General features: G+C 32.2%; 1 protein-coding gene across 1 annotated transcript; it reads right to left on the minus strand.

Annotated features, from left to right (window-relative positions):
- Positions 1 to 1044: 1044 nt before the first annotated feature.
- Positions 1045 to 16931, minus strand: LOC105347657 (uncharacterized). Its single transcript, XM_066073847.1, has 15 exons — positions 16365 to 16931; positions 11314 to 11417; positions 10899 to 11044; positions 8194 to 8305; positions 7981 to 8096; positions 6590 to 6687; positions 6021 to 6166; positions 4831 to 4995; positions 4296 to 4429; positions 3359 to 3501; positions 3065 to 3123; positions 2589 to 2715; positions 2030 to 2308; positions 1346 to 1534; positions 1045 to 1182 (listed from the first exon to the last, which is right to left on the minus strand). Exons 1-15 carry the CDS (start codon positions 16624 to 16626, stop codon positions 1154 to 1156), a joined length of 2109 nt encoding a protein of 702 aa, XP_065929919.1. The 5' UTR covers positions 16627 to 16931; the 3' UTR covers positions 1045 to 1153.
- Between the last annotated feature and the right edge of the window lie 82 nt (positions 16932 to 17013).

The following is a 17013-nucleotide window of genomic DNA, read 5'->3' on the forward strand; positions in this document are numbered from 1 at the left end:
ATCGTGACCATGTCCCTTTAACATATCACATGACAACATTTTTCATTCGAGCTTATTCATCGATCAAGTGAGTAAGGTTATAAAACGTAGCACAAGTTCACGCCTGGTAAACAACAATCGTTTATAATGCGGAAGACAAATTAAATTTTTGAATGTTTTTAATTTGAGCGCCTTGAGGTACAATTTTCCTCTTTCACATATAGGAATTGTTTTAATAAAATACAATAACCAGCTAGTACAATGTAGTTGAGAATGAATATGTACCTATATGAATATTTTCATATATAATTTGATCGTTTTATAAAGTGAAGGGGGGGGGGAGAACTAAAATAATGGGAATTGGAAGTTAAGAGTGTACCCCTACCAAAAATTTAGTTTTATATATTGCATAGGATCTTATTTTTGGTAAAAATGGTATTTCATAAGGGTACAATGTCAAAGATAAAGTGTGGGAAAATAAGTGTAAAAATTTAGATACAGTTTATTTTATGGTATTCTTTTTTTGTTTTTCTACCGAGGGGCCAAATGTCACAATATCCTTTGAACATCCATATAAAGCCATTGTTGCTCAGGTGAGCGATGTGGCCCCATTGGCCTCTTGTTTTTAGTATAGAATAATTTTATTATTCATTTTGATGCATCAATAGAATACAGACTTATGTAACCTTTTTTTACATGCACCTAAGAATGATTTTCGGAGCACAAATTTTAGCTTTTTTCATTTACACTAATTTTACAAAAAATGCTTTCTCGTAACAAATCATCTCGTGTGTAATCGTAGTAAATTATATAACAATAAAGAAAGTGATTGTTGGGAAATGTTTATGTTTCGTTATGTATGATGTGATGGTATGATTTTGAATATCCATAAAATCATTTTCCAAACATAATTTATTGATGATTTTATTCAATAAGATATTTCTAAAAATAACAGCAGCTGTCATAGTTAGTAAATTTCATTAGTCATCTATAAAAGGGGAAACATGAAAGGTATTTTTTTTTTAGAATTTCATGTAACTATTAAACAAAGTAATAGCAGTCTTGGTTTTCAAAAACGATCAAAAAAACTTGCATTAAGGAACAAATGTTCTCATGAATATAAAGCTTTCTACAAATCCAGGGAATTTTGCAGCATGTCTGGGATCTGCAAATGTCACTCCCGAGGTAAACTAGGAGATATACCTGTAAAACGTAAACAAAAGCAACATCCTCATTTGTTTTTTAATTCATCTATCGTTGTATGTAACAAGATAGCAATACATTCCAGAAAGGATGAAAGTCACTAAATACAAACAATTATTTTTTATTAATCATAGAAGTTAAGCACCCCGTATAAAAAGTTGACCTTTCAAAGCAAGAATCCGTTCATGGTTTCTAAGCGATTGATCAAATTGATAAGGATTAAACCGGAATTTGTTGCACGTTGGAAAGTTTGGTGGTGCAGGTGGCATGTCTTGGATTTCTCCTTCTTCCATGACCAAACTCATCCCTCCGAAAAAATGATGAGCAAAGTGGCAGTGGAGGAACCAAAATCCTTGAGAAACAATGAAAATGCTACTAGTTACTCTTTTTATTATGGGAGTTCTGTACAATACTAGTACTTGGATATCGATATCTGATCAGGTTACAGTCTTTGAACGACCAGTGAATATTTATCTACATTTGATTGTGTTTATTTTGAAAAGTATGTTAAAAATATAATTTTTGATATCTAAAATCAGACAATATATCTACCAATCCCAGCAGATTAGTTCATTAAATAAACCTGACACTTTCTACCAGAAATGAGATTTTGAATAAAAGTTTGATATAATTGATTTTATCAAACAGATTCGATTTGAGATAACGAGCTCCAAAACAAAATTATAGCAGTCACGGTTTAGGAGCGGCGCCTAAACAAGTTGTTTTTTTTTCGCATTATCATTTTAATGCAAAAAAGCAATGTTTAAAGGTTAAATTGTAGTTAGTGGTAAAATAAAAATTAAATTTATTTTTATCAAACATGGAGAAGGATTTAACATAAATATACCAGGGTTATCCGCCATAAAACGAATAATGACATATCCATTAGCCGGAATGTTCACTACGTCTTTGAGAGGCGGGTCAACAAGATTAACGCCTGGAACTGGTCCGTTAATCCAGGTTGGATCCGCCCATGTGCCTCTTGAACAGTCTTCATTCAAGCATCGAATGTCCGGATTAAAACCAGTAGAATTTCCTGTTATTGAGTCAAAAGGTGGATAGCCTATCTTAAGGACATGGAATTGATGACCATGCAAATGGGCAGGATGTGTAGTTTTTATATCACCTTAAAGAAAATTATATCCAAAGTATTAGCGTAATGTCCTTAACCTACACTATTATGAACATTGTTTATCTATTTAATTTTTTTTTAAAAATGCAAAGTTAAACAAAACAACATCTTATATTTGTTGAAGAGCTTACACTTTTTTCTGTAAAATCGAAAAACCATTTCAAATTATCGTTGACTGCTTATATCCAGTAATTATCATCGTTATTCGATTTTTTTTAAATTCAATTCGTAACATGTAATAGAATCTTTCACGTTTATGAAATCATTGTCTTACCAAAGGAGAATATGACCATTTCTATCACGTTTCCAAGATCTAGTTTGAGGGTGTGAGTACAAGAACAGCGGGTCCCTGTACAGGTGTCGGGTCCACAAGGTGTAGTGGCGCCGGGACCAGGATACGTCTGCAAAAAGGGGATAAAATGTCCCATATTATATTTGGTAGAAATTTTAAAATGCGAAAATTTTCAATGACAAAATACTTTCATGTTTTTTTTCTATAAATGTTGATACGGTGACTACTAAAGGGTGATTGAAAAAAAATCTATTTCACCCTCACAAGTGAGGAAAAATATCAAAATGACATCAAATTATTAGAAAAGTAGAAAAGGGTCTCTTTCTCGGAAACATGAATATAAAAGTTAGATAATGAGTTGTTTCAGCAATACTTTTAATCTTCAAATTGGAATATAAAGCTCGTTTGCAATCTCATTTTAAAACATACGCTAAACAATATTCCATATTTACACAAACCTGAAGTGCCGAGGTTGGCCTGACAAACTGAATTCCATTTATCTGTGGTCCCCGTCCAGCTTAAATGATATATATCGGAGTTATCGAATACATTAAGAAAACATAGAAATGCATACGTGTAGGTATTGTGCATTGATGATATATGATAGGGAAAAAGTTGTTTTGCAATAAATCAAAAGTCTTAAAACATTATACATAAATAATGTGCAATAGTTTGCGTTTCTAAAGGATGTTTAAATTATTGATGTTTTAAAACCATATGTAATGAAAAAGCTAAATTATTAGAAACAGTACGCTCGATATTAAAATTCAGGAAAAACAGTTGCTTCCGCCTCCCAGGATGAACGATTGGAACTGGCGTTTTCTTTAAAGTCCATTGGGTGGATCTAAGTCTTGTCAGTGGTATACCAATGATGTTGACACCGGCAGGGTAAAGGCTGAATTAGACGTAACAAAAACGGGTCAGATATATTGTACAACTTTATTTCAAATGTGCACTGCCGTGTGAATGAGTAGGTGTTTGTAATGTCTACATCCGTGTATGACATTTTTATCTTTTTGTCTGCCGTTTCACACATAGTAAGCAAAAATTGTAAATGTATGCTTTACTGTAAACGCATTTTATTTAGCGTGCACGATATTTGGCGGAAATTAGTTTTTGAACCAGTTGGTGTGGATTTTAATTAGTGCATTCCTAAATGTGACTTTTTGTATAAAAAATGTATGCATGGCATTTAGCGATGTACATGATTTAGCGGAAGCCACATTTCACCAAAACGCTATATAGAATACAGAGCCAAATGTAGTAGGTGTACAGTACTTTAAAATGAATGTTTTTAGGTAAATATAGATTTTATAATTTTCGTATTCAGTATGTTTATTAATGTAAAATGTGTTTCGTCAGATAACGACCAGTCAATACGTAGAACATGCTTATAAATAAAACATTCAGTGCTCGATATAGATATATAGTTTGAAATTAGATAACAAGTGTTTGTAGCGTAGACTGGTGATTTCGGTATCTAGACTGAACATGTCTTCAATTCATATTTATACTCAAATAGCTGATTAACAGCTACGCATAGTATAGTTTAGTATATATTACATAGTACATATTACATAGTGCAGTTTATAGTTATATAGTTTGAAATTAAGTAGCAAGTGTTTAGACTGTGTGATTACAATATTTCGATTGAACATACTCAATAAGTCTCCAAATTATATTTCATACCCAAATATCTGATTGACAGCTAAGCATGGTCTAGTTTGAGTACAATCTCTCTGTCTGATGATCGGTATTCTGGTCTCTTCTACTCCTTGGTAATTCAATATAGCGTAGGTACGGTCACGAAACGGTACAGGTTGCTAAAAAATAAGAAGGTTGCCATAATTAAAAAAAATGGGTTGAATGGATCAAAAGATGCCCAGTGAAATAAAAAGAAACAAATCAATCCTTCAACAATAACTTATATGATCATTCACCATGTATATTTTCTCTGGATACAAAGCAATGAAATATAAGTAAGGTTTATCATTGAACCAATTCTTAAAAATAAGTGTAATTCATTACATCTATGTTTATTAATATGCTTTCTGGCACTGAGCAAAGGAACATTACTTTATACGGTTGGAGCACTAGTCCTTAAATAGACTATTTTAAAAAGGATTTTCAGTCAACCAACACTCTCTCTCTCTCTCTCTCTCTCTCTCTCTATCCACGAGTGTAATTCATAATCTTATGAATGGTTTATAAAGATAAAACTCACCCTGCCGACACTAGTAGCAGTTGAAAAGATATTAATACCGTAATTGTCTATAGGTCTGTTGGTAAATATAATGAAATCCACTCTTTCTCCGGGTTGAAGCACAACGATGTCAGTTTTATAAGGTTCTACATCGTTCCCATCGAATGCAACAATGATTAACATATGCTAAATAGATTGAAAACAAACATTAACATTTTATGAATAAAGAATAAGCACTGGATCAGAGACATTAAAATAGTGTATTCAATTTGTATTGGTATACATGTAGCTCTTGATCATATGTTTTAAACACGACTATTATGATAGTCAATTAGTCACCAGAACACTTGGATTTTAACAACTATATGATGAGTATGATATTCTAGTTCCTTTTAAAGCACTGTGCCGGATAGTTATGCCAGTGCCAATGCGGCGTTTTTGCACCCGCCTAAGATGTTGTATCGTACAAATCCATATGTATAAAAAAAAGTGTCTGGAAAGAATATAGCCACTTTTGGTTATAGTGTGTCTCACCTGACAGGTGAGGTATTGACTATTTAAAAAATAGTATCCCATAGGAAAATAATAACTCCTATAGGAGAAATAACTTTCCTACAGGAAATACTACAAATGCTACAGGATTTTCTAAAATCGTATAATAATTGAATTGTCAATATATGGAAAGTATTCCCTGCAGGAATTCGATTCAGACATGTAGTTTTCCTATAAAAAAAAATTGGGAGTTACTCAGATTTTAAAATTATATCGGAATTTTATTCCAATCCTGTCAGAATTTTAATTCTAATAGGAAGTTCTTTTATTCCGGTAGGAAATCTCAAATATTCTAAAGGAAAATTGTTTTTCCTTTGGAAAAAAATATTTTCCTGTAAAAATTTATTTTCACCTGATAGGTGAGATACATTAATAACAACGGTGATTATAAACTCCTTACGCAAATGTCTATCATATAACATATTTGATTTTTTTTAGGCATGCAGCTTAGACGGGTTTAAAATGCCACCTTTGAACTTGCATTATTTTTCTTAAATTTTTATTAAAATATATCTTTGATGGATAAAATATATGTTTTTTCACATTCAAAATCAAGATTATTGTTGAATATAACTCACATAAGTGTTGTTAAAACAGGTTGTTTTGAGTTTAAACTTTTAAATATATATCGTATTTTACCATTAAAAATATTTTCTTACGTCATCAACAGAAATCTCAAATGCTATATTAAATCCCGCGTTGATTGTTCTGAATCTATAGTATCGATTTGGCCTCACTCTAAACGTTTCCAAAGGTAAGTATTCCCTCTCGGGTAAATTCGGATTTCCATTGATAAACTTTTGGCCTGCAATAATTTAAATATATTTAAACAGAACGCTTTTAGCACATGTATTTATAACGTATAATATTAATATCATGGGCGCAAAATAGTAACTAGTGTTAATGATAAAATGACATTTGGTGATAACGAACACTGCTGAAAATCAAATGTTCAAAGAAAAAATACAAAATATTTATGCTGATATCAATCAGTACAAATATTTTTTTACAACATGATACATGTCTTTTCATCAGATTAATTTACATCAATTTTCGTTATTCTGAAAAACACAGGTACTTTTCCTAGTGAAAGTAACACGCTACCTTTTTTAATACAATTTTTAAAAGAAACTATAATAATTATTGTATGTCATCCTTAGCAAAAATTTTTTTTCATTTTTTCAAATGTTTTTTAAAAACAAAAGTGAAAAGTAATTTTTGTCTATACCTTTTCCATTGACAAGGCCAATATTTAGACGTGTTAAAAAGGTGGAACCATCATAGTTAGTGGGGAGTGGCACGCACTGGCTATCATATTCATCAAAACTGTAATTTTGAAAATAAAAGAAATACACATATTTTAGACATTAAAACTTTCATTTGCAAAGGCTTTTATGAAGCTTTTATTTACAAATGGAACACATTGTTTAGTTTAGAACCGCAAATGTTTAACTCTTTTTAAAAAAATTTCCTGAGAGATGTTTCTCTAAAAAACAAAAGATCATATTTTTTTCTACCGAACTAAAAACAAATCAGACCATCAAAAATATAGACCAGTGGAAACACGTCATCAAATGAGCATTTGAAAACAATATCGAGAAGTTATTGTTTTTGCATTTGAGGAACCTTGGGGACAACAAATTAACCAACAAATCTACCTTTAAATTCTTTTAAAAATGATTTTGTTAGCTGTAAACTTTTATTTTATAAAGGAAAATTGATAATACATGCATATTGGCTTTAGAAATTGAATTTGAATTTGTGTATATATTTCTGAAGAGCTTTTTTTTCAAGAAGATCAATGTTGTCCCAATATGGCCACTGCCATCAAGCCTTCTAAAATATCTGATATGACAAGTAAAAAAATATATTAATATATAAAATATGGGGTTTTTTTCTTTTGCTTTAAGACAATAACCTTTTAAACGACAAATTTTTTTTCGGGTTGTCTGTCTAATATTGATTTTACTTTTTACAAAAGATTTAGATTGCAATCATTTTTGCAAATAATATTTTTAATGAATAATCAATTGCAAGCTTTTCTGAATAATAAACATTACATGTATATATTTTGATGAAAAGCTAGATTAATCATATCTATATTTGTTTTGCCATCATTAATTTCTTAATTTTAACTTTTCCTATCATAAAACAACATGTGGACTAAACTGAACATTTGACACCGTGTGCAAAGTGCCGTTTTTGATATGACAAATGACTCATTTCAAAAAGCATTTATTAAAAAGGATTAAGTAATTAGCAAGGCCCTCGTCAGTTGTAAGAACTTGTGTTCAAAGTATTTGTATATGATTGTGCTATAAAATATGTTCAAACAAAAGTTATTAGGGGCAGTTTGTTCCACGAACAAAAATATATATTCTAATACTACATTTATGGAAATATTTGCCCGCGTTTAAATTTCAACCCCTTCAAGCCCGTTGTATGTGGTCAAGTTTACGACTAGACGGATTTCAAATAATTGTTATTAATTAGAAAGAGTATTTATTCTTGTGCCTGGGCGAATTCCAGACGAAGAGAGTCTATTTGCAAATTTAAAAGGGGCGGAAATAATGTAGGGAGAAATAAACATGTATACGGTAAGTCACTAGTTTGACTTACAATGCGAATCCGCCTCTAACTGCTTGAAGTTTCTCGACTGCTGAAGTCCTTAACCAATCGACAAGTACAGCAGTGAACTCGGCGTCTACGGCAGGAATTATTTCTGATGGCATAACCTGTATTTAGAAATGATTAATCTTGTAGACAAACTTTCAAAGAGACAAATAACTACTGTAAGTGTTCAAAAATTGATTAAGAGTATGAAATTGTTACTAAAGGTGGTCGAATCCTGGGCAGTACGATGAAAGCACCTGCAAGACCATCTGACCTCAAGCTATGAACATGACCATGATACCAATGTGTTCCTGCTGGGGACGCAACAAACCTGTAACAAAGTCGGCTACGTAATCTGGGAATCTATTTATATATTTTAACGATAACAGATTCATGGATATCTTTTTCAACCTTATTAATATTATTATATTATTTTTTAATTGTTTTTCATAATGGTGTACGTTGGTATGTCTTACCAAAACGAAAGCTTTTTCTCAATCATACAATTATGACTGTATTTTTCTAAGTCTTTTTAATATAAATTTTAAACTCAGGAATAAATAACTTTTAAACTATATGATTTGTAAATATGTTTCCCTTTTTAATAGCATCTATTAATAAACATGTTTGTCAATACAAATGTCTCCCTCTCAACTTTTCTGCAGAAACTCTTTGAAAATATATTGTACACTAGATTGCAGAACTACAGCAGTGAAATAGCATTTCCGCACCCTCTACAGCAAGGGTTTAGACCAGGGTGTGGCAGTATAACGGCAGCGTTTGTCTTATCTGAAACTGTTAATCATTATCTAGAAAGAGACTCGGATGTTTATGTAGCTTTTTTAGATAACGAAAAAGCTTTTAACAGTGTGTGGCACGCCGGCTTATTCTACAAACTGTTTCATATTGGGATACATGGAAAAGGATGGCGCTTGCTTGTTGACTCATTTCAGAATATGACTTCCTGTATTTTTTACGAGGGGAAAATGTCAAGCAATTATACCATGAGACAAGGAGTTGGACAAGGCAGGGTTCTTTCCTCTTGGTTCTTTCTTTTAATGATAGATGGCCTCATTCTTGAGCTAGATCGTCTCAACATTGGTCCACATATTTGCGATCTACATGTTCCTTGTGTTATTCTCGCCGATGACACATCACTTATCTCAAATACTCAAACTACAATGCAAAAGCAACTAAATGTCGTAGTTGATTATGCGTCAAAATGGCGGTTGAAATATAACCCTTTGAAAAGCTGCATTATATATTTTACGTCCAAACGCAACCGTAGAAAACCTGCCACTGAAAACATATTCCTCTTAGGGAACAAAAACTCGCCTATTGATATCACAGACGAAAACATTTACGCCGGGGTGACAATTACTAACAAACTTTCATGTGCAAGTGCCATTTCGCGTTCATGCTGTAAAGGGCGAAAAATAATGAACTCTCTTATAAACATAGGAGTGCACAAGCATGGCATGAACCCGATCCTGAGCTGCAAAATGTGGAAAACTGTTGTTGCACCAGCAGTCCTTTATGGCTGTGAATTATGGACAGATATATCTAAAAAATCTTTGGAAAACCTTGAAATCTTACAAAGATTTGCTGCACGCAGGATTCAAGGTTTTGATCAGCAATCTCCCTCTGCGTGCACTATTTACTCACTAGGTCTTATCAAAATGGAAAAGACGGTTCAAAAACTTCAACTACTTTTCTGGAATCGGCTCTGCAGATCTAGTTACTCGTTGTTTTTTAAAAAATTGTTCATTGCAAGATTGTGTACATACTCGGTAGACACGCCCAAAAAGAAACGTGGGTTCGTTAATTGTATCTATAGAACCATGAAAAACTATAAAATTGATTACTTCTTCCATGATTATATCCGTAACAGGGAAACACCTTCAAAGTCAAGTTGGAACCAATACATCGACACTCTCATTCGTATTTCTTCTCAGGACGAATGGAGAGAATCTTTGAAAAGTCGACCAGAACTTAGTCGCTTTGCCGAAGTACATAAATATATTGAACCTCATCCACTCTGGTCATTGAGCCTTCAGCATCCGGAATATACTTGGAAATTATTTGAATTAATCAACTTTTCTTTTACATATGAAACAGAGGAAGTGTCGTGTAAGCTCTGTAAAAGGAAAGTAAACGATATAGTACAGCATTTTATTCTAGACTGTCCTGTCCTATATAAAAGTCGCGAGTATCTTATGCATCTTATAGTAAATTCGTTGACTGTAAATACATATGTCAAGTTGACATACAACTCGGACAGCGTAATAGTTGGTACTATTCTCGGATCGAAGGACGACGACGTCATTCCAGAGGAGGAGTGGGCAAGCTATATGCTTTCAGTTTCGGAAGGCATCACAGTGATGATAAAGGACATGCGAGCACTCTTGTAACGTTTTTTTGTTTAAAATATGTGCGATTCAAGATGAACACTCCATGATATTTGAACATTGATTGTGTTCTGTATTAAAGTAATTGTATATATGTGTTCGTGATAATTTTATGCTTGAAATTTCAGCACTATTTATTGAAAACACATTGCACCAAACACTTGTTTGATGGATTTAATCTCTAACTTATAGAGGAAATAAAGAATGTCTGTCTGTCTGTCTGTCTGCTAACGTTTTGGTAAAGAGATGAAGTTTGAACTAATGTAAATTTATTTACAGAAAGATCATTTTGCAATATTTCAAGTGGTTTTTTAAGGTTTTCTGTATATAATCTTTAAACATAATATGTTCAATAGTACTAGTATATCAATTCAAAAATCTGAAAAGTTGAAATGTTTGATAAGTTATGCTTTCAACTACCCTAACTTTCAAAATGCATACGCCCTGTTGAGTTCTTCAAATCTCAACTGGCAAAACAAAGTCAAGTTATTTACTAGAATTTTAAACGATACCAACCTATATTCAAACGTTTGCCCCGGAAGTATTGGGCAGTGTGATATCATGCTGGACCCATCCATCCATGGTGTGCCTCGATGTAACATACCATGCCAATGAATTGCTACACCCTCCACCTCTAGTTTGTTGTAGACGTTGACAGATACCTATAAACGTGAGTAATATGGTTTTATAAACATATTTCAATTCATATTCGAGTTTCTTTCTTCTTCTTTTAAAGTTCACATGTACATTTGTTTAGTTAAGGCAAAATTCAAAACTTTGATTTTATTTAAGATTAAAGTAATTATTGAAAAACAAGATTTATGAAAACATAACGTATTACATTCAGAAGACCAAGTGGCTTTCAATTCAATTGTTGAATATAAAACGATGTATGTACTAAGTATGTGAATATACTCAAAGATTTTCTTACAATCTGGTCTTCAAATACAACAATGTTTGGTGATGGGATTTCCCCGTTGATGGAATACACCAGTTTATACCGTCCGTCGCCTGTACTTACGTCGTCCCTTAGCTCTGTCAAAGAATCAGAGAACAGTGCGTGTAGAAAATAGTAAACTTAAGCTGATCTTGTGTATGAAGAACAGACATTGCATTTAAAATGAATGGTCTTACATTTTCTAGCGTAGTTGTCTGTTATAAAAATACAAATCAAATTTACTTGTTAAGTGTATGTAACCAGTGTAAGTAATTAATATATAATGTTTGTCTATTTGTAAACGTAATTGTTTCTGTGTGCATGTGTGTGTGTTTTATTTACATCTCCAGGTGAGATTGTCCACGTGTAATTGTTTATTTTTATTTGACCATTCGACTACCCGTTTGACCTGTCTGACAACATTCTAAATTTAACTTCTACTAACCAATATTCCCGCCTAACTAACCAGGCCCGCGCACACTTTGTCTTGCCTTGAGAGGGGACAGACCTGCATGAAGATTAAGCGCAAGCTTTGTCTGCGATTAGCTGCCGGTGTCTGGTAATTCTTGTGTAATTTATTACTTATAAATATATTCTATGTTTATAATTTAACAATTCCATGCTATATATTAAATAATCTTTATCCAAGTTATTGTACCGTATTCTGAGATAATTGTCAAATGAGTCAATGTTGTATGTTTCAGGTTTTTCGTATATATTGAATAAATACATTGTATGACCCTCACTGGTGTTCTGTCTACTGCCTGGGTTACATGTAGAAAATTATAAAGTTGATATTGTGTTTAAAGGACAACCATTTAAATTCAATTTAAAGAGACAAATAGAAATAATGCAAGGACTTACTAGCACCGACTACATGTCTTTAAACAAATCAAATTTTATCATATTGTAGAGAGTACTTTAAAAACTGTAGATTGAGACATTTCGAAACTTTGATGGTTCTGGTATAAAAATGTTAAGGATGACGTTTACTCAGGGTTTGAGATTTCAAAAAATATTTTTACAAAGTTCAATATCTGTAGTCCAAAGTTGTTTTAAAAACACACAATAACAACGTTATTAACAAATATTTACATTCTACTGTGTTTTTCCATTAAATTCTGTGATCTTCAAATGCCTCTAAATGCAACAAGTAGTCAAAGGTCAAATTGACGAGTTTTATTATGACGTCACAAACGTTGAACGCTGTAAACTGCAACGTCACAAGCGAAAATCAAAGCTCACGCTTGTGGCTGTTACTGTGGCTCTTTCATTAATGTTAACTTACCCTTAGGATAAGATCGAAATTTTAAGGTATAATTCACATTTGCAGACAAGGCAAGAAGTTAAAAAATGTAAATATAAGCATTAAATCATTATTTTTTTAAGTATACACTCTCATAACTGCCGCGGTGTGTGCATACAAATTTTCATAACGCGCTAACGCGCGTTACTCAATTTGTATGCACACACCGCGGCAGTTATGAGAGTGTATACTTAAAAAAATAATGATTCAATGCTATAATATCGATATTGATATCCATGATTTGTTTATTTGAGGAAGATATGCTCCGACAAAGGTAGATTAATATTAAAACAGAGGAAATTCGGACTAAGTTTTTTATTTTCATTTTTTCTCTTAAAAACTTTCTGTTGCAATGTAATTGCAAATGTTAAGTTTCTCTATGTTTTTTCATATCATTTTACATATTTTATGGTTGTATTTACTCGTCTATAAATTTATATCACTGGCTGGCACGCGATTGGAAAAAATCTTTAAAATACATAAAATTGATTTAAGATAAAATATCTCGAAATTTTGATCATTGACCTTACATAATGTTTATGTCATCATAATACAGACAACAAAAACAGTTTTAGGCAATCAATGGTTTGGAGCTCCTATTAGTCAGTTTTTTTGTAAAACTCGATCAAAAATGGGTACAATTTTGAAAATTGATAGAGGAAATTCGGACTAAATTAAACATAAAATATGCACTGAAAACGATTCAGTCAAATATAAAATTAGTAAAGCTATTCGTATTTTATCATATCCCAACCTACAAACTGTTTTATTATTTCTAATAATTACAAAATAAAGAAAACCTTGAAAATGGTGGACAATTTTGACAAATTTTGAAAAAAATTTCAAAAAACATTCAGAGGTCACTAGCAGAAAAAGTAGGTCATTGACCTAGTTATTTGAAAGTGAAAAATAGCACCACAATAGTGGGGCTACAATGTAGAATAAGTAGTTTTTCGTTCCTATTAGTGGATTTTTTTTCGCCCCTAAGTAAACGTAATCCTTAATATGATATGATAATATGCATGCATTATATCTACATCACAAACCATATCAAATTTGCATATCATTGCAGCAATAAGGTTTATAAAAGGAGGGAAATATTTCAAACAAACCAATCAGATCTTGATAACTAATCAGGTAGTACCAGAAGTGATTCATTTGAAATTTAACCGATCCACGAAGTATGGCTTGAACATATCAAAATACCAAAAAGATCAAGTGATTTAGTCACGAATGTGAAAAAGCTAGACGTGGGTTTAAAATGCTAATAGCTTCAAGGCGGTTCTACAAATGATAAACACTAATCACCATTTTTTCTTGCCTTGAATAACAACATTCCACACGTGGGCTGAAAAAATGGGAAGTTTTTACTTTGTTGCATCTTCTTAAAATATTTAATGAAGAACGTATTTAATTTTAAACACTAACGTTCATTTGAAAGGAGGCCGATTTTGCTGGTATTAATAGGCAAACGTATATAACTTTCAAAGATAATTGGTTTGTATGGAAAAATTATTTGATACTGCAATAGCGAAAAAATCGGACCATGCAGCTTTAAGCATTAAATTGCAAGGTTATTAAAACAAAATAATAACAATTCTTTCAGTTTTTCAAGGAAGATATTTATTCCATTAAAGAGGTCATATGCCATTTCAAAGACTGATGTTAATTTAGGGCAAAATCTATTTGAAAGCAGGTTTAATGACTCAAGAAGTATAATTTTGCATTTATCATTCTCTAGAACAAAATAATAAATAAAACTTTGTTAAAATAGAATTTCCAGAATTGTCGTTGTTAATCAAATAATTCATGTATATGAAAGAGAAATGCAATATGTTTGGAATAAAATTGTTATTTAATCTTCCGTTTTTGCAGTAAACCTTAATTTCAGCAAACATATCACTTATAAACAACGTTTCCTTTTCGCAGAATTATTGGCCTTTCTACTCGTTGTATACAATTACTATTACATACATCCAAGAATCTTATATTGTCATAACTTTATTTATTTTAGTTCTCAGATTCATATACATGTAACAGTTAAGTAATAAATTCAATCTTTTTAAAATACAGACCTCTTTAATAGCGCAATTAATGCACTATTATAGAGATCTTGCATCGGGATCATGAAGCAATTTGAGACTTAAGTCATTTTTCAGTCAGGTATAAAAGTATTGTTTATCGTGATATGACGATTGAAATGTGTAATTAAAAACTTTATACCAAGACACCTTTAATAGCATTTGAATTTCGTCAGTGTTTTTCATCAAGAGACATTAACACAGTTTACAGTTTTTTACTTGATAAAGTATAAAATTGCTTCATGATCCTTGAGCTAGGCCTCGGGATCATTAAGCAATTTCAGACTAAGGTCAAAATGTCAGTCATAAAATGAATGTTTATCATAAAAACGAGTATGATTTGTGATTAACACGTTATAATAGGACACCTTAATAACATATCAGTTTTTATCAGACATATGAGGACAGTGTACAAACTGTGACTGAGATTGCTTCATGATCCTGGGTCCTGTATTTAAACTATAATAATTGGTAAAAGCGAATAAAGGCATTATAATTCCAAACACTCTATTCCTTTAATCCACTGACAAGACATGAAGACCAAACTATATTGTATCTTTATAGAATGACCGAAAACATAGAGACGCCCCAAATATAAGTAAATAACTCCTGGCTCCACCCTCACCAAAGTTTTCAAATCACTCAACACATACCTCAACTAAAATCTTCTAAAGAAAAGTGCATACAGAGGTCAGTACTCAGACCTAAGGCTGAGGATTGACTTGAGGACAGTTGGTGACGGCGAGGCCTGAGCTATATTTTTACTATAACTGTTTTGATCATTTCTGCCATTTAAAGCATAATTAAAGACATAGGCTTTCTTTATTCTTATGTTGATGTTAGTTTGATACGAATACATTACAAATATAAATAGAACAATTTTAACATGGCCTTTGGCACAATTTGAGATCAAAATTTTTATTTTTATTTTTTATGTATAAAATGGTTAACTGTTGCATTTAAAATGATTGACCAAAATATTGAATGTTAAAGTCAAGTTACAAGCGAGATACAGAGGTAAGAATTGATTGTTATGTAAACAAAGCTCGAGTCTTATAGATGTTTACAAAAATGTAATGTAGAGAATTACCATTTCTTAGACAAAATGACATGTAAAAAACTATTTAAACTAAATCAATATCTTCATATATACTATTATCAGCAAACGAAAGTTACATTTGATTGAAACTTACACCATTACAACACGCATGCAACAATGACAATATTCGAGCTTTGTTTACAAAACAAAGAATTTTGAACCCGGTATCTTGCCCATAACTTGATATTTGATTTTCAAATTTTGACATATTAACATTATCAACTTTCATATTTGTCATTAAAAACATTGAAAATGAAAAAATAAATAAATCGTGTCTAAGTCCCTTTAACAAGGCCTTGGACGTTTGGTAGGATGTAACTATCTCTTTCATGCGTCAAAACAAGTAAAAATGACGCTGGTTTCAAGCGAAATATACAACGATTGCGCTGTCTTTGCTCAAAAGCCAGACAAATTGTGTTGATTTTACAGACCCATGACTGAGTGGCCTACAATGAAATAGACAGGCCTACGCCACAACGCCGATTGACACAACTACCCAAATTCCAAGCTCTTGTTAAAATGGTTCTTATGTTTACACGAGTTTCTTGATGAGTCATACCTTCTCTGGTCAGTGGAATGAATTGCTCCCTACACACCACATTGGTCACTCGTCGTTGTAAGATCCCGTCTTTGAAGACAACAGGTTGAAACTGGGGATCATCAAAGTTGGTGTAATTGTACCACATCATGGTGAATTTGTAGTCCACGACAAAATCAAAGTAACACACATTGTTCCTACAGTTTTGATGCGGTGTAACCACTCGACTTTGGTTTTCGACCACTAAGAAAAGCAGGACTACATATATACGCAGCACTTTCATCCTGTAAAGTGCTCTTTTGAATATTGAGGCGATATTGAAATGCGTCTTTAAAAAAATATTTTCTATGCATTAAATTTGTTCTCTCTGTACAATTTGATAGGACTTTAATTTATATAATTTCCAATCCTTTCCCCTTTCATGCCCTTAAATTGCAGAGCAATTAGCATGTGTCATTGTTGATTTATTGAGTGACCTACTAAAAGTTAACCTCGTTTGTAATTGTGATCTAATTAGAAAGGCGTTCTTTATAATCGCTTAAAAAACTAGAGCAGAGCTCGTTGCAGAGCAATGAGTGGGTCTTCCGTTAATGTCGAGAGTAAAGCAAGATGTTCCTGTAAGAAACAGAGTTCTTAAACCAATAACAAGTGTAACCTAGAGAAAAAAAAG

Source organism: Magallana gigas, chromosome 10 (assembly GCF_963853765.1).
Source record: "Magallana gigas chromosome 10, xbMagGiga1.1, whole genome shotgun sequence".
Classification (NCBI taxonomy): domain Eukaryota; kingdom Metazoa; phylum Mollusca; class Bivalvia; order Ostreida; family Ostreidae; genus Magallana; species Magallana gigas.

What these genes read in the sequence shown, in the direction of transcription:
- LOC105347657 (XM_066073847.1), bottom strand. Translation starts at nt 16,626, where the DNA reads ATGAAAGTGCTGCGTATATATGTAGTCCTGCTTTTCTTAGTGGTCGAA. An exon ending in GGCCAACCTCGGCACTTCAG is followed by an intron (nt 2,716 to 3,064) that starts GTTTGTGTAAAT and finishes CCCTTTTTGCAG; the next exon opens with ACGTATCCTGGTCCCGGCGC. An exon ending in ACGGATTCTTGCTTTGAAAG is followed by an intron (nt 1,183 to 1,345) that starts GTCAACTTTTTA and finishes TACGTTTTACAG; the next exon opens with GTATATCTCCTAGTTTACCT.